This window comes from Theobroma cacao, chromosome 1 (assembly GCF_053813885.1).
Source record: "Theobroma cacao isolate CCN51 chromosome 1, ASM5381388v1, whole genome shotgun sequence".
NCBI lineage: Eukaryota > Viridiplantae > Streptophyta > Magnoliopsida > Malvales > Malvaceae > Theobroma > Theobroma cacao.
In genome coordinates, this window is record NC_142639.1 from 40981143 (window position 1) to 41003764 (window position 22622).

A 22622-nucleotide genomic window follows, 5' to 3' on the forward strand; every position below is an offset into this window, starting at 1 on the left:
TGTTGGCATAATATCTGATAAAGTTCTCCTGTAATCCCTGTTTCTATCTTTTCTTTCCTGCTTGATATTTGCGGTTAGATGTGTGTGAGATAAGTAGAGAAAGAGATAGAGAGGGACAAAGAAGCTCATCTTCCTCAGATTGTAGCATTATACTGGTTGGAACTTGAGGAAGAAAAAGGGGAAAGGATTATTGCCTCTTCAAAGGATAACAGGTTAACTTAAGAATAATTCAGTACAAAACGTCTGTGGAAGTTAATTGGAAGAATCTATCTCATGTACCCATTTGTAAACATCCCATGTATCCCGATAATTGTCGCCATAATATGATTTAATTTCCTTCATGGAGAAAAACATACTTCCCTCCACTTTACCAGTGGCCTCGAGTCCAACTGTGCAACAAGCCAATTTTCATAGTCAAACTGCCACCAAGACAACAATAAAGACGTTAAGAGGAAAGAGAGAGATGGACTTTGGTTGGGAAAAGTGGAAACCTTGTCCTGCTAAAGGTTGTGAGTCTGATGCGCGGGCCATCCAGTCTTCTCCATCCGACGGTAAAGTTCTTGAACAGAAATCGCCATCTCTTTTTGGGTCGGCAGCTATACCTTGCCAGACAAAACATTTGCCACCCATTTCGCTTGTTATTCTATTACTAGAGTGGGCACTGTCTGATTGTGTAAACAACTATTAGATAGATGACTCATAGTGACAGGACTGGAAAGTTCACTTTTCTTGCTCAGAAACATTGATTAGCCATGAATATAATGCTTCGGAAGCATTCCAAACAAATGGACGAGAGAAGTTTACCCTGTTAGGTAGTCCCACAAAAGAAAGCCAAGGAGCTAAGCTTGGTGGAAAAACATGTTTATACAGAGGTCCAACACGGTTGTTTTCCACAGTAATTATCCCATTTGATCTAAGAAATGGGAAATGGTATTTGTACCTGCAAGAGATTTTGTTTATCAGGAAAAAAGTATAGGAAAGAATAGATTCAATTATTTTTGGACATACCCAGTACAGTGGATAAGGACATCTGCATCAACAATTGATCCATCTTGGAATACCACGTTACCATCTTTACGAGCGCATTCAATCTGCAAGAAAGTCACAATCTATCAGGAAAAACGACCCGCTTAAGGTTTAACTTCAAAAAGCAACTTAGCTGGTAAAATGAACACGAAACCATTGAATGCTGCCAAGTGTTCTTATGATTTTCCAGCTTTTTCAACTGGAAACCAGGTCCTCTAACACCCTGATGAACTTGTTTTGCAAGAGGGGAGACCTCTTTCAAGATGTCACTGGCACTTGATCCGTTCCCGATTGCTACCACAATCTGTCAGCCAGAACCCAGAATTAATTCAACAACCTGTGTGTTCTCTTGGTCGAGCCCATGTATTAATATCAGGGTCGCAGCTTCAGCCTTAAAGAGAGCTGCAGGTTGATAATTAAAAGAGCAATACTGAATTTTGATTGTGTATTTTCCAATACCTTATTTTCAAACTGTTCAGGAGTCCGATAGTTGTGGCTATGCATTTGCAATCCTGGCCAAGCATCCTGCCTAAAACATGACAAAACAGAGAAAATTTAACCTGGTAATGGAGTTAAAAGTAGAAAACATTACATTGGAATGAAAGTGGGTGTTAATTCTTTGGGAGGAAGAAAACAGATGGGATTTTACTATCAATGAGATGTAGAGATCAGGTAAGATAGAATCATAAATAAACAACAAAGCTGCCACTTTGGGAAAGAATACTGATGGATTTGGAAACTTCCAAGCAGCAATAGCGATGGTAAGTTGAGATTGTAGCATCAATTCAAGTACCTGGAAATTCTGCAATTTTTGGCTCCGTGTGTTTACCATTGCAAACAACCACAGCCTCAAACACCTCCTCTCTTGATTCCCATCTCGACTCCGTCCCTCGAGTCCTAGACTCAACAACCCACTCGTGACTCGCCTCATCAACTTGCTCAACTCGAAGCACTTCATGCCCGAATCGAATCGACTTCACCAACCCAAAGTCCCGAGCAAAATCCTCAAGGAACCTGAGCACCTCTTCATGACCCGGAAAAGATCTCGGATCCCCACCTTCTTTCTTCACAAATGGATAGTCCAAGAAGCCCATAATGTGCCTGGGGAGGTTAACTCGAAGGGATCTGTAAAGGCTAGTATGAACTATTTCCCGATTCGGGTCAATGCCCAAAGGGTCGGTCGCCACTCGTGGATTATAGAGCCATGTGCCACCAACATTATTGCTTTTTTCAAAGACCGTGACCCGGTAGCGTTCTCTTTGAAGCTCCCTGGCCGTCATCAGCCCTGCAGTGCCAGCTCCGATGACCGCTACGTTATAAGATTGTGCCATTTTAAGCACTTCAACGATGGAGGCTAGCTATTAAAAAGTTGGGTTTTTTTATCATTTACACCGCCAGATTCCGAATTTCTTAAGCCACAAGCGAAAACCTTAATTTATCCAAAAAATAATTTTTAATGATGTACATAATTTGGTTGCCATGGCTTAGTTCCAGATACTTTCAAATTGTTTAATCTAACATGGTGGGGCTCATCAGGATTGCGATCTGCATCGCTACTTTTGTTGGCTCTCTTGGCCTGAACTGGCAGCCAAATGTCAAAGCTGTGAAACTGAAATGTTAAACAACATCCAAAGATGAAGCCTCAGATAACAAAAAAAGATAATCAACTGTTCTACTCCAATAACCCAGTGAAGGGTAAATATTACATTCGAAAAAGACTCAATAAACCCAGAAATCTTCAAACAAGAATTACAGTTTCCCTTTCCCTTTCCCTATCTATTGGTCTTATAACATGTTCTTATTTAGAAGCGCCGCCGTTGTCGTCATCTATTCTGGTGCTAGCTCTGGGTTTGCGGTAGTTTTCTTCAACGTGCTTGGCTATAACAAAGCCGGTGTTTGCGAGCTTTCCGATGTTAGGAACATTATAATTCTGAGCAAGGTAGACACCAAAAAGCGTCCCCGCCATGACAGAGAAGGCGGTCCTTATGATACCCATCTCTTTCGATTGGATCCCAAGGAAGAAGAAACAACGCAGAGAGGAAATAAACGTTGAACTATACTGGTCGCTTATTTACTGTTGTGGCTTGGCTCAACAAGAATGGGCAATTTCTACACCAAATTGGCGTATGGCCCAAGTTTTTCCTTTTTTCTTTTTAATTTACTTGTGTCATGCTACAAGATACCCTCTTTCCCAAGGGTCAACCAATCGGTAGTCAACTCACACTTAGGCAAATGTTCATAAATTAACTGTAGTTCCAACCAATAAGGGTTTTTTTTCCCTATCAAATTCTATTAACATGATTTTCTTTCCTTTTTCAATGATAAATTTTGTACCGTCATCAGCATCTAAACATTTGACTGTTCGAATCTCTTGTTTTCAATTAAAAAAAAATTTATAGTGTCATCATGTTCTACCCAACACTAGGACAATTGGATTAACAGGATTGATCAATATAAAGTTAGCATTCTGCCTCTGGACAATACACTGCTCTGCCTTGTGCAATAGCCAACAGGTTAATTTACTTGATTTGAATCTTGAGTAATTTGATCGTGGGAAGCAAGTAGGTTGGTCAGAATCTCAACGCAATAAGAAATTCAGGGAAAAAAAAAGGGGGGAGGGCAAGAAAAGAAGAAGAAGAAGAAGATCAAACCCTTAACATAGCCATTAGCAAGGATTAATGATTAATTAATCTAGATTACGTTGGCTTTGCAAGCATCATACATGTTTAATCAATGATTAGTATTATCATTATTGAATTATATTTATGGTTTCCTTAAATATTGTTTAATTGATATTTCTAGTTTTTTCTTTTGATTTGTTTTTTATAAAAAAACAAAGAAATATTAACCAAACATCGTCTTAATGTGGAAGATTTTTCTCTTTAAAATTAACTTTCATTTGTTACTCCTTTTGTAAGTAGAACAAACAACTTATCAATTCCTACAATGACAATAAACTATTACTCGTAATCTCTGAATTGTGCTGCATGCCCTTCACACATACTTAAAAAAGATTTAGAAACTCAAACCATGAACAAATTGCTCAAGGAAATGCCTTATATAGAATGGGAATTTCAGATGAAGAAGATAGAGCATGGAGAAAAGAACTGAAGAAGGTACATCATGTGAAACCCCTTTAGTATTTAATGGCAGGGAGAGATCGGTAAGAAGGAGTCGGACGAGATTAAGCAGAACTGAAACAGTTAAACACACATCAACTAGAAAGCTACATAATTCTTTTCTGATAACTAGACATATAACACTTTCTTCATTCACAAGCTGCCAAGTGTTGCTACAGTTTGTTGCTCTGCTTGCGGTCCTGGATGCGCATCAGTACTGGGTTTCTTTTCGTTTGCTCCACGAGTCCGAGGACAACGCCAGTTGCCTCCTCGGATTTGTTCGTGACGTTGGCAACGTTCGAATCCTCGAGTTAAAAAGACCCCGCACATCGTCCCCAACAGAAACGTGGCACCAGTCTTCATCATACTCATTTCGGTTGATGATGAACTTTTAAAGGATCAAAGATCGAGCAAATTCAGGAAAAACTTTAGGAGATTATGCAAGTGAAAATGGGTTTTCATTGTGCTGTTCCAAGGCCTTGTTCCGCAATCATTTATAGAGAAGGGTCACATCAGGCTTGCCCCTTCTCCAAGGCTCAACCCAAGTCCATTATATTATCTTGCTTGAGCATCAAATTTCTTCTGGACCCACTTCCAATTAAAATAAGAAACTGATGCGAGGTGGTATTTGTGGTAAGTTGTTTCTTGGAAGGTCATGACAGTTGACCGCTTATGGGCAGCAAGGCCAGTTACTTTATCTTCCCAAAGCCCAAGCATTTAAGAATCCAAGAAGCTTTTGGGCTAACCTCTCGACTTGGGTGCATGTTGGAAAGGCCCACTAACCTTCCGACCTGTATCAACCTGAAACTTTTGGGATTAAATTTTCCCATTTTGTGTCAATTTTTCAGAATATAAAATTGTATAAGTTATAGAAAAATCTAAATTATATATTGAAAAGTCTGAATTGAATATTGAGAAATTTATATTATGTATATAAAAAATCATGCGACACCTCAAATAAAAGAAAATAAAAACGTAATCAAACCTTGAAGCTTTGTTTGAACTTTTTTTTAATTATAGATATAAAAATTTAATTTCAATTAACAAACAACATTATAATATAATATTATAGTCTATCTAAGTAATAATATTATATAATAACTCAAATAAATAAACTTCAAAAGAAAAAAAACTCTAACTAATTCCCAGGCTTTTGTTCTTAAAACCCAAGGAACTTTTGCACTAATGTTCCCTCCCACCAACCTTGCGGCCTGTTATAGTATTTACTACTCTTGCATGGAATAGGATTCCAGGTTTTCTTTCATGATTCACCCTATAAAAGCAATCGAGGCCAATAAAGTCAAACCACCCAGTTTCGTCGCCATTGCTGCACAAGAGAGCTCAAGTGCCTTAGCTCAATCTGCATAACAAAGATGAAAGAAAATGGAGGAGAAGATAGAAGCGATTGTTCCATGTGCAATAAACTCGTGGCATGTTTCTTCACGATTCTGACTTGTGCATGTCTTCGCGTCATAATCAAGGAGATCGTACGACATCCCACCGCTGTACCAAACCAATCTCCTTCAGAGGTCATAATCCTCGTACTCTCGTTGAGCTCCATGACTTTCTTCACTCTCTTTGCGGCTGCAAGTTTTCTCATGAAGATATATGATGAACTCACGAGGCATAGAAAGATTTCAGACACATCAGAACCAGAACCTAGCAGTTATCTATCCATCGTCTAGCCCTCGCTAGGAATTCGATTTTTGTGCATCATAATCATAACTATAAATTTAATTTTACTATGCACTGTTTTCCCTGATTTATATATAGTACTCTTAGTTTCAAATTCTCTAAATTATTTCATATTTTTTTTCATAATTTTATGTTATATGTTCAATCTTACGTTATCAATTAAAAATTTTAACTTTCAAGTTTTAAATCTTAAATCTAAACTCTAAACTTTGATAACAGAAACACATAAATTCACAATAAAAACGAAATTAATATAAAAAAATTACTAAACACGTGATGTAAAATTATGAAAAATTAATATCTATAAACGAGACATCAAATAGAAAAAGAAGATTTTTATTCATCAAAATCAACGAGACCCGCTAAATCTTGGTTGTTTCTACCGATGGTAGAACAATGCCATGTGCTAGTAGATTTACTGCTACGAATTAGGGCCACAAGCCAGGGTGAAGCCAAGGACAAATATTTTGTAGGTTTTGAGCAATACCAATCACAAATCCACACACAAAAAAAATAAAAATCAAGCTTCCAGCTTTCTACACCATCCCTTCATATTGTAGCATCGCAAACTTGATCCAACAAAATCTTCTCTATAAATTTCTTGTGCATGCCAACCTTGCTCTTCATTTCCTGTGAACAAGAATGGCATCGAAGGGTTGTAAGAAGGCAGCAACTCTTTTCATTCTGCTTAACATCTTATTTTTCACTTGCGTTTCATCTCATAAGGTCGTCACATGCCCACCTCCACCAACATCTCTACCTTCGCCTCCCTCTGTCCCAAAGAAGCCCGCCAAATGTCCCAAAGATACGCTTAAGTTTGGGGTCTGCGGGTCCTGGTTGGGATTGGTTCACGAGGTCGTTGGGACTCCACCTAGTAAGGAGTGTTGTACACTGATTGCAGGTCTAGCTGATCTCGAGGCTGCCTTGTGTTTATGTACTGCGATTAAGGCCAATGTGCTTGGAGTCATCAAGGTCAAAACACCTGTTGCACTCACTTTGCTGATAAATGCGTGTGGGAAAAAGGTTCCGGAGGGATTTGTGTGTGCATAGAATTTCTTCCTCTCCTCTCTTGTCTCTGTTTCTTTTGACAGCACCATGTGTCAGCAATGAAAACTATGGTTGAAATTGTCCTTGCCTTATTTTCAGGATTCCTGGTTTGGGGTTCTGTTTAGAGCTAAATGCTTAGCTAGTTAACAGCATTCTATGCCTACATTTTAACCCTCTTGTTTTCTCTTTTCACTGGATAAACCTGCCAGACACAACCAAATTATGCTCAAATTGTTAATGGTACACGCACTTACAAAACAAAATCTTACTTGAAATTGGGATTGTGCTGAAAGGGATTCTGATAGCTGGCAGAATCAAACTGGTATTTCATTTCAACCTGCAAGTTCTATGCTTAGAGTTCCAACACACATAAATTAAATTTACTGTTCAGCTTTGAATGAATGTACTTTTTTTTTTATTTTTTTGAATGAATGTACTTAATAATTTGATTAGAAAATTATTATATTTAACGATAAAAGAATATTGACAACCCTCATTCAAGTTCACATGACCTCCTGGCTCTGCAGTTCTGTCTCACTTACTGTAAAACGTACAAATTGCAGTGAAAAGGAAAAAAAAATTGAAGAAGAATAATAGAGAAGACAAAAATGGCAATCAATAGCAGATTTTTCTCGATGCCATTTGACATTTTGCCCTATGCAGAGTCCACAGGGAACCAGCTCCTTTACAAGTAGTCTCTGCATATCTTGGCCACCGTTTAATTACTTAAGTAATCAGTAAGCGTGCATTATGGGTTTGTAACCGGGATTTTGGATGATTAAAGTCATAGATCACCGCCCAGAACAGTAACTGCGTTTCTTGTCCTTTACCATGCATTATACCCTTTGGTTTTATGTTTTTTCTAGTCGGGAATTTGTCTCGTTCAAGATTACCCACGTGAACTTTTTTGTCGGATCTCTAATTTTATATGTCCAGATATTGTTTTCATAATCGCTAAGCTGAAAGTCTCGTACCCTGTCCTATCATGTCATTGGTCCTACTACGAAATTATGGCATGATTTTGTTGATCTTTAAGGGTTGAAAGTAATCTTGTTCTGTTGAAACAAAGATTGAACTTTGTTAAAGTTAAGCGTAAGATCATCGTCGGAATCAAATCCATGCACATTAAATCCAATAAATAAAAGTTTATTTCTTCTAGAAAAAGAGCGTACGGATCGAGTTGATCACCACAATATCAAACTGATGAATGACACAAACAAACGAAATGAAAGCTTTAAACAACAGAGAAAGAATCATGAAATGAAGATCAAAAGCACAATCAGGCGCATTGGAAGCCTTTAGGGACATTTTTACCGCAGTAGTTCAAGAGCAAGCTCAAGGAGACTGGGACATTGAGGTTGATTCCCAAAATGTTGGCCTTGATGGCAGTGCAAAGGCAAACAGCGGCTTCAAGATCAGCGAGACCCTGGATGAGAGGGCAGCAAGGGGTCTTTGGTGGGGTACCAACGACGAGGTGAATCAAGTCATTCAGTACGTTGGCACATACACCTAACTTGAGGGTATCCCTTGGGCAAGAGGCTGCAGCTGGTGGCCTCGTGGATGGAGGGTTTGTCTTTGGTGGGTGTTTAGGAGTCTTGGGCTCTGGTGGGCAAGGGACCGAAGTTGAAGTGACCAGACTGAAAAAGAGAAGGTTAAGAGAGAGGAGAAGAGCTGTGGTTGCAACAGACTTGGAAGCCATTTTTGAAACTCTCACAGTACTCTTTAGAGTATGTCACAGCCAGGGGAAGGTATATGTTTTTTGGTGTGGTGAATAAAGCTAGCTAGGTTAGGGTTTATATAGATGGAAATTTTGATTTATTTTGGAATTGAAGAAAATATGACACAAGGAGACCCCATGTGAGCAGATTTGATTTGAGATAAAAAACACCGCAATGGCTGGCGGTGCCACTTGGGAGAATAAGCCATGTTTCAAACTTCGGATCACTGCTGGATTTCATTATTATGCCTTCTACCACCCCATTAAAAAAAATACTACCAAAACCCTATTTGTTTTGAGACTTTCCTTTCTTTGTCTTCATCCTCAAAGTCATTATTGGCTTCTTCTTTACCTGGCTAACCTGTTTACATCTGTCATTTCTGAAAGATAAACGCTTCAAATGACTGTTCCTGATTCAAGATCCCATCAAACTGATGAAAACCCTCTTTTGCCTTGTGCAGCTTCTCATACCATTCGAGCTGTCTAAATTGACACCTCCCTCCTCTCCTTTGCGCAATTTGTCAAGAAATATGCTAAAAAAATCTCTGAAATTTGACAAAAAATTTTCCTAGAAAAAGAAAGCCACTCTGTCTGCATACGTCCTTAATCTCCTAACAATCACGGGTTCCATAATATTTATACAAAAAAAGAAGTACAAATAATTATAATGATGAATTTGTTTGAGGTGTCGTCAACTACAACTAGAAAGAAGCTTATTTTCTGCCATAAAATTGAAAAATTTTGTTCAATCTTTAATAAATTATTCACCACAAAAGAAATCTCGAATAAAATCTGGCATAAAAATTCTCACTAGGACCTTGTTTTATCATCAATATCTTTGACTATTCCTTACAAAATTACTCTGAAATCTGTAATCCATGATCTGAAGAATTCGTTCAGGGCTGTGCTCCTTTTTATAAAATTTCCTTCATTAACTTGGCTCTTCCTACGTCTTTGTGTAAACATTAGAGAAAAATTATCTCCAAAAAGAAAAAGAAATTAATGAAATTTCCTAGATTCTGTCTGCTTGATCAGGACATGGGCATTATCATTTCAAGCAGACAAGTTGAAGCATCCGCATGCACATGTGATAACAGCTTGGCAAGTTCTTTACTGTCATTTGCCACTCTTTCTACGGCACAGCCATCAAATTTGACGATAATGTACAGAAGAGAAAGTTGATAATTAACCAGCTATGACATTGCAAGTCAGATTCAGAAAGATTGAGCTTGATTTAAGAAGATGACAATGCTGCCCAAACAAAAGCAGCATTCCTCGTACTACAAACTCAATGCCCAATTATGTAAACCTAAATTCTGAATTAAATACAGGTGAAAACATCTTAAAGTGTGATGTACAGAGTTCTTTAGTTTTTGAACCATATTCCTAGAGAAGGTCCCAGTAAGTTTTACCATTGCTCACCATGGACTCTGGATAGCTTATATTGAATCTTCTTCACATTTCAACATCAGTGCAAGTCCGAGACAAGGGAGTAGTACGAGATATAATTCAGTGTTCATAGAATTGAGGCAATTCATTGAAGCTTCAAAAGAATAATCACGCGATTATGTCCAATCCGAGTCTCACTGATGCGACCAAGGTGACGTAGGACCTGTCAAACAACATGTCAGTCTGCAAGCGTTTTCAACATGTTCTATATAAAACATCACTTGCATAGCATGACAAAAATGGAAGTGTCGCGCGATGACCATTAAACAGAGCTAAACGTACAAACAAACATGAAAATGGGTCACTTCCTTATTAACTATGAACCTTGTGCTGCACAAACAATCATAGATGGAGGTAGAATTCTTTTCCCGTAAGACAAACCAGATGCTCTATTTGAAAATTCATCCCATATATCTTATAAAAAATATAACGAACTTAGCAGTCCTAGCTCACATACCATAAATCCATGCCTATTAATCAAAAAACACTGCAAAACATTTATCATAATTAATTTGCATGCCATGGACGGACTTTCATTACCTAGCAAAAGACAGGAAGGGAAAGAAGGAACTCACAGTCAGAATGGCTTTTCCAGTGTTGTCAAGCTTCAATGATGGTCCTTTCATGTCACTTTCAAGGAAAAAGTGCTTCCCCTTTACAGCTTCTGTCGTTGCAATATCCCTCAGTTCCTGCATAACGCAACCTTGAAACTATCACTAGCAAATAACGGCAGTTAATAACTATGTTAATCATCAATGTGCTGCATGCCAATCATCTGAAACATAAAAAATGTGTCTAATGTTATAGAAGATTTTAAACGAAAACATTAGTTCTTACCAGCACCTCTGATGCATCTCTTGATGAGATGTCATGGTGCTAACTTAAAAGAAAACGTATCATTCAGTGGAACAACACAGAAACATCAAGTGTTATAACCTGGTTAGGGTTCACTTACCAAAGCTCTCTCCCAAAGATTTTCCGCGAGCTTCATGAAGAAAGGTAATATGTTAGCAATGACAGCAAGACTATAGCCTCATAAATAAGCACTAAGAACAGCTTGAACATAAACCTTCTTTTTAGGAGCTGCAACAAGCTGAGCATTGGCCTCAGCATATGTTGCCATGTCATTGATAGCTGCATTGACTTTCTCGAGAGTGAGCCTTCCTCTCATGTATCTGCAGTACAGCAACCACTTTTATAAGGAATTTGTTGTAGCATCAAAAATTTCTGAAAATGAAAGACATACTTACGATGCCAGAGAATCCAGTTCACCAGAAGTTATGTACCATAAAGGTGGAGAGCCACGGCCCTTCTTCTCCTGCCATTAATGGAAAAATAAATAAAAAGCCCAACTTCAAAATCGATCAATTTTATTACTGTGGTACCAGTGAAACCTTTGGTAAAGCAGCAGGCTCCTCCTGGACTTTTGAAGAACCCAGATTAGGCTGCTGTCGTTGCTGCTGTCTGGAGGCTTCTGGTACGAAACTGAAACAAAAGGAAAGTTCAAATTCAATGTTTCTACGTATAAGAAAATGCAACTAAAAACGTTAAAACCGCAAAGTTTCCTGAATATATAATTAGAAAAGAAATATAAATGTAATTACCCTCTATCACCATCCAAATTCAATGTTGTCATTTTTTCAGGCAAATGTGAAGGAACATAAACAGACATACTCTGCAATTTCTTCTGCTGCCGCAGCGATGCAGCAATCAGTTTCTGAAATCATGACAACAAACTCAACTCAACCACAAATTTTCCAGTAATATTCAAATTAACTTAAACAAAAAATAAAGATTCCCCTATTTTCGAACCCTAATTTTTAAAAAACCAAACCGCTAATTGAGAGAAAGAAATGAAGATTTAGAAGTTAAGTACTTTGGCTTTGGGAATGGCCTCGGTTTCCTCACGCAACCGGTCTTTGATCGCCTGCACTTGCAGCTCCATCCCCTTCAATGCCGCATCGATCGCCGACAAATCCGTCACACTACTCGCAGGGTACACTGGAAATAGAAAGGCAGAATGTTAAGCTCACACGCCGGTTTCTGAATCGACTGAAAAAAAATAATTTAAATAAAAATTGTAACATAGATGCCGGGACCAAAAAAAAAAAAGGAAGGGGAACTGAATTTCGAGTTGACTCACTGTTCCGTGCAATAACGAGTTCTTGAAGCTCAGCGATTCGGGTGTTGAACGAAGACATCAGAGAGTCGAGAGATGAACCAGCTTGCTTAAGATCCATCTCTCCCTGGTAAAATCCTATTCTCGCGTACGAATGGGACCGATTGGTTTTGGTCTGTGATTTCAGGGATTTGAAAAAATTTGGCGGGAAAGTGGAAAGGATTTAGAAGCGGGAATTGCATTTACAGAGAAAACGATCGAGCTCAAGGGAAGTGGTTCCGTAAGTGGACAAGTTGATATCTGAGACCGAGAGATCCAATGGACCGGCAGAACCAGACTCCGGCCCAAGCAATCCTGCAAAAGTTTACCAGGTTAAGAACACGAGATTGGGCCATGCACTGACACCAAGTAAGAGCAAACTGCAAAATTTATTTTGGACTATGAAGTATATAATTATTTTTATATTTTGATATTATTGTTAATATATAAATTTTACATAATATCCATAGATGAACTAACTGCTATGATTTCATTAATAAATAAATTCAAAAAGTTAAAAATCTTAAAATTAAAATATTTGTATTTGATACTTTGTCAGTGTATGGATTTTGTGTATTATCATTTAATCACATGAGTTTCATCTCCTAAAAATGTAAAGATAAAAGTTCAAAAAACTTTCAAAATAAATATTTTTAAAATTATGAGTATTTATTTTTTAAGATTCTCAATTTTAAATTTATCTAATAATAAGTTAGCAATATTTAGTTCATTAACAGTGCATTGAATCTAATTACACATCGATATTTTTGAGAATTTTAAAATTTTTATTTTTATACATTTATGAGATGATGCTTTTTAATTAAGTAATAGTGTATAAATATTATATATTGATAATGTATCAAATATAAACTCTTAATTTAATTTATTCTGAAAAAAAATAGGAAACATTCCGAGTCAACCATCCTTGTAATAACAGACATACAAAGAAAGATTAATATTTTAAGGGTTCAGTGTTATTATTTAATTGAGTTGAATTCAGCTAGTTTTCACTTTTCGTTTATCTACTTTGCCCCTAAGATGGGAACTCAGTCCAAATTGATGCACTTTATTTGATTAAATTATTTTCTCCTTCGACTATGTATCTTTACCTTTTAATTTTTCTTAAAATAAAGTTTGAGTATTATAAATAAAATATTATATATATATATATATATATATATATATATATATATGTGGCTGTCTGGTGGGAACTAGTTGGTCAGCATATATATCATTTGGGAATGTCAAATTAATCGAATGTGGGATGTTTTGTTATACGTTGAACAAAAAAAGGTTATATATTAAGATATAAAAAGTGATCATGATTTTTCTCATAATAGTATACTACTTTATTGGGATTTTAAAGGGTTAGTTTTTTTAAATTAAAACTGTAGTTTATTTGGTCTAGAGACACTCTTGGAAGTGATGCATCTTATGTCCCTTTTGTACAACTTTATCATAAACATACACATATTCTCCACATGGCTGCCCTCTTTTAAGGATAAATTTATACTGTTCTGATTAAACTTAAAGTAAATTTAGACCAAGTACTAAATTGGAATCAGATTATGCAAATTAAAAACACATTCTATGCAAAACAGTTATATTAATAGTAGAGATTATTATAAGTTAAATCAATGGAATTATAATATGATTTATCGTAAATTTTTAAAATATATATATCATTTTTCTTATAAAAAACACAGTTCAAAATACAAAGTTGAGATTATTCATATACAAGAGAATAGATTATAAGAATTAGATTATGATTATGATTTTATTAAATTACGATATTGAGAATTTTTTGTGCATCTACACCATTCTCTTTTATACAACAACACAATTCAGAATTCAGTCAATTCAGCAATGTTGCATTTAATATGGGCATGACATATATAAAAATGCAGGGGAAAGAGTCCAGTCAATATTTTCTACTTATAAGATTATACTTAATTAATTCCATATCTAGTTAGGTGAAACACTTCCCTTGCTAAGAACACTCACCCCCCCTCCCGCCCCTTCTCTCCTTCCGTGTTCTGAACAAATTTTCAGTTGGTAGCATGTGCAACTGAAGATTCCAACTGTGGAAAGTGTAGAAACTGATCACAAAAGAACAACTGACATCGTGATAACCAGCCGACCTCATTAATGAAGAACCCAACCACTCGCATCTTAGACCTTACATTTATGCTCACCCATCAATGTCCTAAGATTATCTCTCATTTACTACCATCCCCCCCCCCCCCCCCCCGCTTTTAATTCACTTCCCTCATCACTATCATCACCCTCAGTTTCCACGTTTTTTCTTGGATCAATATGATTCATGAATCTGATATTCAAAAACATCATTTAAGAACTCATTTGATAGTTACATTAACCGGCAGTTTCTCTGCAGAACTTGGTACGTTGCGCATTAATCAATGCGAAAGTCCTTTAGCCAAATACAGGAAGAAAGAGGGATCCGGTCATTGGTTTCCTTTGGGTGTTTTTTTAGTGAAACACACAGACAGAAGATAATGCAAGGGACCATGGGCATGACAACCATTAATATTATCACTCGCGCCTTCTTATTTGGACTAACGGGAAATAGAGAATAAAACCAGTACTGGTACATTCATTAATGGAAGAAATATATGCCCTGAATTGGTCTTGATTGTCTCAATTACCTAAACAAAAGCATGGGCGCTGTTCACACCATAAGTTGATATAGGCCGAATGCTTGGTTCTTTTTTGCATGCATATGTCTCCTATGCCGACACCCATTTTCTGCCTTTGCAACTCTCGTTGTGAAAGGCATGAGATCTTCCAGGGTTTGCAGGTTAACATGCTTGCTGGTTAGCACAAGAAAAGATGAATGAAGCAGATATATTTCTCACTGAGAAACATATATATGATCCATGATCAATGTACATCAAAATAGGAGGAAAAAAAAGGCCTCGTAACTCATTTTTTGATCCATCAGCCTATGTTATATAGTCATATAATATAACTTGTTATGCCTATGCTGGGGAAAGATGAACATTTTTGAGCCCCAAGGTTTTGAGGCTCTATATTTTACAATAATCCTGGTAGTTACCTTGGTTTCTGGAACTCTCTGGACATTCAAAAAGGTGATCAATTCTTGAGCTCAGTTGTGAGAAGGAGGGTGTGTCTTTGGTGGTGAGTAATCCAGGTTAAAACCAGGATTTTTTTCACCGTGTTTCCTATGAGGCACCCGCCATGAAACTGAAACATTAGACTTGTTTGTTTGAACTGCACCTGAAGTTTTTTCTCTCTCATTATCTTTATGATTGGCATCAGCAGCAGCGTCCAGCTTTTGAGTGTCATCATCTGCATGAGACTCCTCGATGCTGTCTTCTTTGATGGATCCGAGTTCCTTTGACGAGGTAGATTTCACTTGTACTACAACTGACGTGTTCTTCTGCAAAAGACCCGAAGGGTGTTAAATAATAATAGCAGTAAATAACAAAACAGCAACATTGGAAAAGCAGAAGCAGTAGAAAGTTAGTGATGATGATTTATGATGATAATGATAAAGTATCTGATTGGACCAACCTTGATGGAGAAGTGAAGTTTCTTTTCAAGCCTCTTATTGTCAACTGCACCAAGGCGACGAGCACTACTTGCATGCACAGAAAGGCATAGAAGGAAAAGAAGAAAACAAGATGTGATTGACATGTTAAGGGAAAATAACTGCAAAGAGTCTGAAAAAAGATTCAAGAAAGCAAAGGAAAAATTCGTTTGCAGTGTTGGGAGATAGTATAGCTTATGGAGGTATATGTAGTAAGAGCGTTAAATGCAGGTATCCCAATAGACTGAAGAGAAGCTCTCTAGAACGTGCACATGTATGGGTGAGAAGAGGTAAGAAAGGAAGATGAGATATGGGTGGCCTCCCTCTATGTCCTTCTCTTTTCACATTTCAATCAATTGGGTCCCAAGACACAGACCTCCCCCACCAGGGAAAAGAGAAGCAGAAAAACACAGTTTTCTTTGGAAATATATGGAAAAAGAGAAGAATGAGAAAGAGTGAAGAGTGTCCAAAAAAGAGATATTCTTTTGAAATATCTTTAATAAAGGGAAAATGAGAAATACGACAAATGAATTCAAGAAAAAGCTAATGCATGCCTAAGCTAAATTTGCGTCTTCCGAGGGACCCCGATTAACCCATGTCCTTTGTATGTAAGAGTTTGCACTACTTGCATTTGCACGGATTGTGCCACCTTGTTAATTGCCTTTGCCCACCATTTGGTCTTGGAAAACTAAAAAACTGAATATTCTAATGGTAAAACTCAAAAGTGGGAAAGCCTTTTTAGATCTAAGTCGACACCAAAGATCTTCGAGAATGATGCAGTCAATGTCTGAAATGTCCCCCCCCCCGCCCCCCCTCCCTACCCACCTATTCTAACATAAGAAAACGAGACTGCAATTCTCTTTTTGAATTGATACAAGAAGGAAGATTGGATCTTCGAAGCCATGGCAATCAGCAGACCAGCTTTCCTGCCGAAATGCCTTGTAAGCCTCTACGTTGACATGTTGAAGTTAGGGTTCCCCCTTGATCATGCCCTACAGGAAGGTTTTTCCTTTTCTCGGGAAAACAAACTGAACCAAATGAAACTTGTCTTTCCTATTGCAGTAGTTGTTCATGACATTCAAATATATGTGTAGAAGGTTGGAAAAGGACGTACTGCAACAAGTAAGTAATGAGTGTAGAATTTATGAAATCACAAATTTATCTTTGCTAAATTTTTAAGACCGATATCTAAACGAAGTGAGATCTTTTTGTGGCAAAAGAGTAAGTTATGAGCTAGGTGAATGAATGTAAAAACTTAGCAAGTAAGAATCCATCGCCCATAATCCATGCCATGTTTGATCAGATTTACTACAAACAAAATGGAATGACCTGAGCCTGTGAAGGATGTGATTGCACATGGCCGTCCAACATTAGCGAGTAGGAAAAAAAAAAACAACGGATTCGATTGGGTTTGGGTCGATCGGGTGTTAATTGCTCGAAACATTTGTAACTTTAGGTGGGTCCAAATTATGAAACAGAGAAATACACGTGGGGCCTACAAAAAAATTGTGTGGGACCAAAGAAGAAAGAGGAGACAAGGGTACATGGACCACCTCCTCTTTGTTCAAGTTGCGCGAAACACAAAAAGGGGTCCCCTTAACCGTCAATACCGGCTATAGATGACACGTGGTAGCACCCATGTGATTCATTCAATTGCCACGTGGAGTTGGGACCCCTTCCACGGCAGCCGAATGTCATTACATCCCATCCTTTTCGGTCCGCGACTGGTCATGGTCTATATGCAACATTATTCACTTAAAGAACCATGAGCAGCGGTGGTGTCGTGGTGTAGTTGGTTATCACGTCAGTCTAACACACTGAAGGTCTCCGGTTCGAGTCCGGGCGACGCCATGCAAAACTTTTTATGTTTCGTCTTGCCATCTCTGCTCTTGCAGGTTAGCGGCAAGCTTCCCAAAGCAATGAAACATGCTGAGAATTCCTGGAAGTTTTACAGACCAAATCCTCACATTTCATGCTCAAAATAGAAAATCAAACATTAGTATATTTTTTTATTTAATTAGTTATGATTTCCAACATTAATAAAGTTAAAACTTTCTTTTTCTCGTAAATATAAATACTTGGCGTGGCCAGATAAACATTCTCATGCCGGAGCATGTATTTTGCGTTTGGTGTTTTGTTTGTATCATGCATTTTAGAGTTGAAGGTTGGCGGTCTCATGGGGGATGTTTATGTTTGTTGGGTTTGGGAGGGAGCGACGGCGGGACAGGCTCGGGTTCCGAGAGGGATGGGGATTCGGGTCAGGGGGCGTTGACAAATCCGCAACAATCGATATGTCTCGAAAAAGTCAAGCAGTCTCGGTCAGCTCGGGCTCCGTTGTCTGCACGGCAATTTTGGCTTTAATATTGTTCATACTGATCATCTCTTTTGCATTCATGATTCTAATCTGGTATTTCCCATTGCAAAGCTCACCTGTACCTATATATAGCTGTCTTGTGTCAGACAATTCGTTTGTTTACTTTATCTTTTTCTAGTGAAATCTAAATTCCGTCACAAGGATCAGAAAGTAAAATCTCTGCCATAACCGCCAACCCCTTCCACCTGGTAGGTTAAACAAACTGATGCTAGTACTGAAGTGGGAACCTCTTTATGTCATGTCCGTTTTGACTTGCATCTGACTCTGAAGTCAATGAATTGATCCCCAAATGTTCCTAGTTTGAAACTTCGACACCGTATGTTTGAGATTTCCAGTTCCGATACTTTATTGGCATCATTAATTCATCAATGACTTCCTGAAATGAAAAGAAATAGAGAATGGAATAGACCCATTCTCCAACTTCACCATCAGAAGATGAATCACTAAACTCTGAACCATGCCATCAGCCCATCTAAGCTGGCTTGAATTTTATAAAAAAGACATAGGATCACATGCATGCAGAGATGAGCAAGATTGTAGGTTAAGATTTCATAAACTTCGGATGAACTTAATTGCTTGTACTAGAAAAAAATGACTGCTAGTAAAATGTTTACGCAGAAGTTGAACATTGGATTATAAAAAAAATGCTCATGATTCGAGATGAAACACCTTCAAATTGTCAACTTCTGTTATTTCAACAGATCATCTTGCAAATAGACAATGGCAAATGCAGGAACAATGACACACTTCAATGAATTTTAAATTCTCATTGGTCTGACATGTTAGTCTGCCGAGAAGCTATTTACAGAGACACTATACACGTAAAGACAGAGAGGGTCACATATTGGGCATTATGCCACAATTATTTAATTATTTAATGGAAAGGGTGAGATAATCATAATAATAAGGCCACTGCATGATCTGCTAGCCAAATGTATTTTCCCCACTGTATGTAACATACAGAAACCCATCTTCATCCTTCTTTTCATCATAGATGGTGGACATTATCGCTCCTGCAATGTGAATAAAGCTAATTAGTCAGACAGTTGAAAAGAAAATGCGACGTATTAGCGATTTAACACTACTCAAAAAGAGAAAAGAAATTTGCAAAGTGGAATACCTGTTGGAGGGAGGACACTGTCCACAAATATGAAGATTGCCCTTTCAGCACTCAGTTTAATTCTCTTTCGGATTACATAGACAAACTGACCCACTGTCAAATCAGCTGGGACTAGGTATCTGTAAATTATTTAATCAAGTCGTTACAGAAGTATCCTATAAATTTACTTCAATTGTGTTGAATATAATAAGCAACCCCTGTATTATTAGAGGCTCTTAAAAGTAGATTGCAAAGTTGTCTATGGAAGGACACAAATGCAGTCACACACTTGGTGGCTTCTAAGTGCCAATAAATGGTAGTAGTAATGATGGAAACAAGAAGGAATAGGTTTTCTAATAAAAAAATAATAATAAATGATAACACCATAGCATGTAAACTTTGCATGAAACTGCTACTTACTTTTTCTTGTCAATGTTAGGAATATCACTTCTCTCTGCCTTCTCCACAATCACCTACAATGCACGAGCAAATATCAAAAGAAGCACAATTGGAGTATCACAGTTCACAATTGGACAAAAGGCCAAACATGCATAAACAGACTCAAGCAGTCACCAATAAACCTTAAACGGCTTTAATATAAAGTCCTTTTCTGTTGATATTTCATTCCAAGATAAACATATCTGCCGCTCTACACTTTCAAGGGCTTGAGTTTCATGCTCTCTTTCTTCCTTTCTTTTAACGGTTCTTTTTCATTTTTCCCCGGGGAGGGGTGAGGGATTTGACGCTAAGATTTAATCTTTGTTGAGCTTTAAAATGGGAAAGGTAAAGAGCACAAATATTCATTCCTTTTCCTGATCATTAGCTGTTCTAGTTTAGCCATGCCCAAAAGAGCAAAAATTTCCTTTTTTCTTCAGCTTAGAACTGTGCAGTTTTGCTGAAACCAAAGTTACACGACATCCATTCTATTTATGTAATCATGCCTAGACAGTAATGCTAGTCTTGTCAATTCCAATGTTCAAAAATTGCTTAAAATCCTCAAGCCACATTTCATGAACATACATTAAACATAATAAAACTTACATTAAAGCAATAGACATCATTACCCTGCAAACAAACCCATAAAAATCTATAACATAAAAAAAGTAATAATCCACTCCTAAGAAGAGCATTGCATAACCAAAGCATTAATCAGGTACTGTACGTAGATAAGCGCTCTCTGTAACTTAGCCCATTGAATTATTTTATTGAATTATTTTATTGTAAAATTCTATGCTTAGTTCAAAACAAAATCAATTATATGATAAATAGAAGCTAAACTCATACCTAGCAAAAATTCACACCCAAAGTTAAAATGCATATAACCCTACATACACCAAGGGTACACAAGCCATCACACAATCAATATTATTCCTTAACATCAGCAAAAATAAAAAAAAATAAAAACAAGAACGGTGGAAAAAAGGCAAGGTTGAAGCTTAATTCTTACTGGAATTCTATCTGGGTATTTTTCCCTAATTCTTGCAGCCTCAGCACGCCTTTTCTCTGAATATTAAGAAGCCATAAATTAACAAACCAACCCAAAATTGCATAAGCAAACAATAGCTACACTGATAAAAGTAATACTAATACACGATCATCACTAACATACCAAAGTCATGCTCAATCTTGAAGCTGCTTTTCGTCATTGTGCTGATATCTCTGTACAACAAGCAGTACCCTAGAAGTCAACTATTACCCAATTTTCACACAATAGCTTAGACAAAAACCATGAAATCAAACAAACAAAACAAAACTTTCAACTTCATATTACTATAAAAGATAAAAAGAATCCGATCATCGCGAATTCAACAGAAAAAAAAAAACCCAAAATTCATCATACGAACCTTAATATTCGATTTCGATGAAACCAAGGACGATAATTCAAAGGTTTAATTTTCTTTTCTCAGCAGATATCAAAATATAAAATCGATGAATCGAGACAATGAAGAGTAAACCAAAAGGAAAAAAAAAAGAGAAATATTTACGGATTGAATTAAAAGAAATGGATGAAGAAATCAACTGACCGACAGAACTTGCTGAGCTGTTTGTCTTTGAAGATAAACAAGAAAAAAGACGGTAATTGGAGTGAGATGGCAGATACCTCTTTATTTAATACAGGTTTGGGCTTCTCCTACGGTGCGGTTCCCCTCCGGTTCGGTTAGGTTGCTAACCAAGAAATGCCACGTCAGTGCTTTCCGGAAATTCGACTTTGTTAAATACAAATCTTATCCATCCATCTGTATGACCAAAAACTCCAATTATTGTTGTTGACTATGTGCCATAATTATAACAAAAAAAATAATCCCAAACGTAAGGGTTAATGAAATTAAAGGTAACTTAATCATTTCAATAATAATGAGGCCAAAGTATTGGAATGGGTTACTAAACCAAATGAATTAAAATTTAATTTATTTATATTTTATTATAATTTGCTTCACAATTAATATTTAATAGTCAAACTCAATTATTAATTCTTACAAAAATCTTGAATTGAAATCTAAAATTTTTTATGTATATTATTAATAAAAATTAAATTAATAAATTAAAATTTTAAAATTATATTTAAAATACTTAATAATTATTTTTTAATCATACGAGAAAAACAAATACTTTACATGTCATTCCACAATATAATCGTAATATTAGATAGAGTCCTCATACAATTGAAAATCAACCTTTAGTTCAAAACCCTTATTAGTCATAAGATCAACTACTCGATTACCTTCTCGATAAATATGATTTACTGATACTTTCCTCCCACTGTCGATGTAACATTTCTTTAATTACTTGTATTAAATCTAGATTAATGCAAGGGTGAGTGAAAGGAGAAGTAACAGCTTGCACTTTCAATGTATTATCAGCCTATAATTTAATCATGCAAAAGCCTTTCTCCCAAGCTAGTTGAAGGCCATGGAAAACGACCCATAATTAATAATTATAAAATGATTATTTATAATAAAATTCATGTAGTAGATGCTTATGATTATTATTTACACCTTACATCGAATTCACCATAAATAATAATTTGACTATTTAAATTTTATTTAAATCTGATTATAAATTTTTTTTAATTTTATTATTTTATCAAATTGAATAATATGATTGAAAATTGTGCATTGGAATCCCTACCAAAGCTGCTTGCAGCCGCTGGACTTTCCCTTCTTGGCAGCAACCGTGAAGTGGCAATTAGAGGTTGCGTCTCCTACTAACCCATTGCAACTGTTCTCGTGAAGATTTTATCCTCTCACCATCAATCAATTATGCATCGAAACAAAAAAGGGTGGCAATGAAGACGAAACCGGCAATCTGGCAGCAACACCTACCCATAAACCTTTCTATCCTTTTTTCCTTAATGATCCGAATGTCT

At 36.8% G+C, this 22622-nt stretch overlaps 6 protein-coding genes, 1 non-coding gene and 1 pseudogene across 9 annotated transcripts; 2 read left to right on the forward strand and 6 right to left on the reverse strand.

The window, feature by feature from the left end:
* Positions 1–174: 174 nt before the first annotated feature.
* Positions 175–2555, reverse strand: LOC18614345 (flavin-containing monooxygenase FMO GS-OX-like 3; annotated as a pseudogene). The gene is made up of 7 exons (XR_016027165.1): positions 1813–2555; positions 1486–1552; positions 1181–1330; positions 1009–1091; positions 805–940; positions 492–665; positions 175–419 (listed from the first exon to the last, which is right to left on the reverse strand). The product of XR_016027165.1 is annotated as a flavin-containing monooxygenase FMO GS-OX-like 3 (transcript).
* Positions 2556–2673: 118 nt separating this feature from the next.
* On the reverse strand, positions 2674–3158 carry LOC108660481 (uncharacterized). Its single transcript, XM_018113888.2, has one exon. It carries the CDS (start codon positions 3020–3022, stop codon positions 2825–2827), a length of 198 nt encoding a protein of 65 aa, XP_017969377.2. The 5' UTR covers positions 3023–3158; the 3' UTR covers positions 2674–2824.
* Positions 3159–6375: 3217 nt separating this feature from the next.
* On the forward strand, positions 6376–7058 carry LOC18614348 (putative lipid-binding protein At4g00165). Its single transcript, XM_007052066.3, has one exon. The coding sequence runs from the start codon at positions 6483–6485 to the stop codon at positions 6888–6890; it is 408 nt and encodes a 135-aa protein (XP_007052128.3). The 5' UTR covers positions 6376–6482; the 3' UTR covers positions 6891–7058.
* A 954-nt stretch (positions 7059–8012) lies between these two features.
* Positions 8013–8668, reverse strand: LOC18614349 (Bifunctional inhibitor/lipid-transfer protein/seed storage 2S albumin superfamily protein). The gene has a single exon (XM_007052067.3). The coding sequence runs from the start codon at positions 8584–8586 to the stop codon at positions 8167–8169; it is 420 nt and encodes a 139-aa protein (XP_007052129.3). The 5' UTR covers positions 8587–8668; the 3' UTR covers positions 8013–8166.
* Positions 8669–9768: 1100 nt separating this feature from the next.
* LOC18614351 (spindle/kinetochore-associated-like protein) lies at positions 9769–12414 on the reverse strand. The gene is made up of 9 exons (XM_007052069.3): positions 12197–12414; positions 11930–12054; positions 11658–11770; positions 11448–11538; positions 11304–11371; positions 11123–11228; positions 11009–11038; positions 10629–10742; positions 9769–10216 (listed from the first exon to the last, which is right to left on the reverse strand). Exons 1-9 carry the CDS (start codon positions 12291–12293, stop codon positions 10139–10141), a joined length of 822 nt encoding a protein of 273 aa, XP_007052131.2. The 5' UTR covers positions 12294–12414; the 3' UTR covers positions 9769–10138.
* A 2410-nt stretch (positions 12415–14824) lies between these two features.
* Positions 14825–16159, reverse strand: LOC18614352 (uncharacterized). The gene is made up of 2 exons (XM_007052071.3): positions 15767–16159; positions 14825–15632 (listed from the first exon to the last, which is right to left on the reverse strand). Exons 1-2 carry the CDS (start codon positions 15887–15889, stop codon positions 15339–15341), a joined length of 417 nt encoding a protein of 138 aa, XP_007052133.3. The 5' UTR covers positions 15890–16159; the 3' UTR covers positions 14825–15338.
* Positions 16160–17559: 1400 nt separating this feature from the next.
* Positions 17560–17633, forward strand: TRNAV-AAC (transfer RNA valine (anticodon AAC)). Its single transcript has one exon. It is a non-coding gene; the product is annotated as a tRNA-Val (tRNA).
* A 1251-nt stretch (positions 17634–18884) lies between these two features.
* Positions 18885–21351, reverse strand: LOC18614353 (autophagy-related protein 8f). 2 transcript variants are annotated; one of them, XM_007052073.3, is made up of 6 exons: positions 21280–21351; positions 20865–20914; positions 20703–20758; positions 19676–19728; positions 19277–19395; positions 18885–19169 (listed from the first exon to the last, which is right to left on the reverse strand). In XM_007052073.3, exons 2-6 carry the CDS (start codon positions 20899–20901, stop codon positions 19081–19083), a joined length of 354 nt encoding a protein of 117 aa, XP_007052135.1. In that variant the 5' UTR covers positions 20902–20914; positions 21280–21351; the 3' UTR covers positions 18885–19080. The 2 variants fall into 2 exon arrangements, with proteins under 2 accessions (XP_007052135.1, XP_017969533.1); XM_018114044.2 differs by having other exon boundaries at positions 21100–21337.
* Positions 21352–22622: the final 1271 nt, after the last annotated feature.

Bases quoted from the DNA above. Each gene is read 5' to 3' on its own strand.
- LOC108660481 (XM_018113888.2), bottom strand. From the start codon at position 3,022: ATGGGTATCATAAGGACCGCCTTCTCTGTCATGGCGGGGACGCTTTTT.
- LOC18614348 (XM_007052066.3), top strand. From the start codon at position 6,483: ATGGCATCGAAGGGTTGTAAGAAGGCAGCAACTCTTTTCATTCTGCTT.
- LOC18614349 (XM_007052067.3), bottom strand. From the start codon at position 8,586: ATGGCTTCCAAGTCTGTTGCAACCACAGCTCTTCTCCTCTCTCTTAAC.
- LOC18614351 (XM_007052069.3), bottom strand. From the start codon at position 12,293: ATGGATCTTAAGCAAGCTGGTTCATCTCTCGACTCTCTGATGTCTTCG. The intron at 11,771-11,929 runs GTACTTAACTTC...TCATGATTTCAG, and splicing joins AGGCCATTCCCAAAGCCAAA to AAACTGATTGCTGCATCGCT. The intron at 10,217-10,628 runs GTGAGTTCCTTC...GTTGTTTGACAG, and splicing joins CTGGAAAAGCCATTCTGACT to GTCCTACGTCACCTTGGTCG.
- LOC18614352 (XM_007052071.3), bottom strand. From the start codon at position 15,889: ATGTCAATCACATCTTGTTTTCTTCTTTTCCTTCTATGCCTTTCTGTG. The intron at 15,633-15,766 runs GTTGGTCCAATC...GGTCTTTTGCAG, and splicing joins AACTTCACTTCTCCATCAAG to AAGAACACGTCAGTTGTAGT.
- LOC18614353 (XM_007052073.3), bottom strand. From the start codon at position 20,901: ATGACGAAAAGCAGCTTCAAGATTGAGCATGACTTTG. The intron at 19,729-20,702 runs GTAAGAATTAAG...CGTGCATTGTAG, and splicing joins AATACCCAGATAGAATTCCA to GTGATTGTGGAGAAGGCAGA. The intron at 19,396-19,675 runs GTAAGTAGCAGT...AATAATTTACAG, and splicing joins CCTAACATTGACAAGAAAAA to ATACCTAGTCCCAGCTGATT.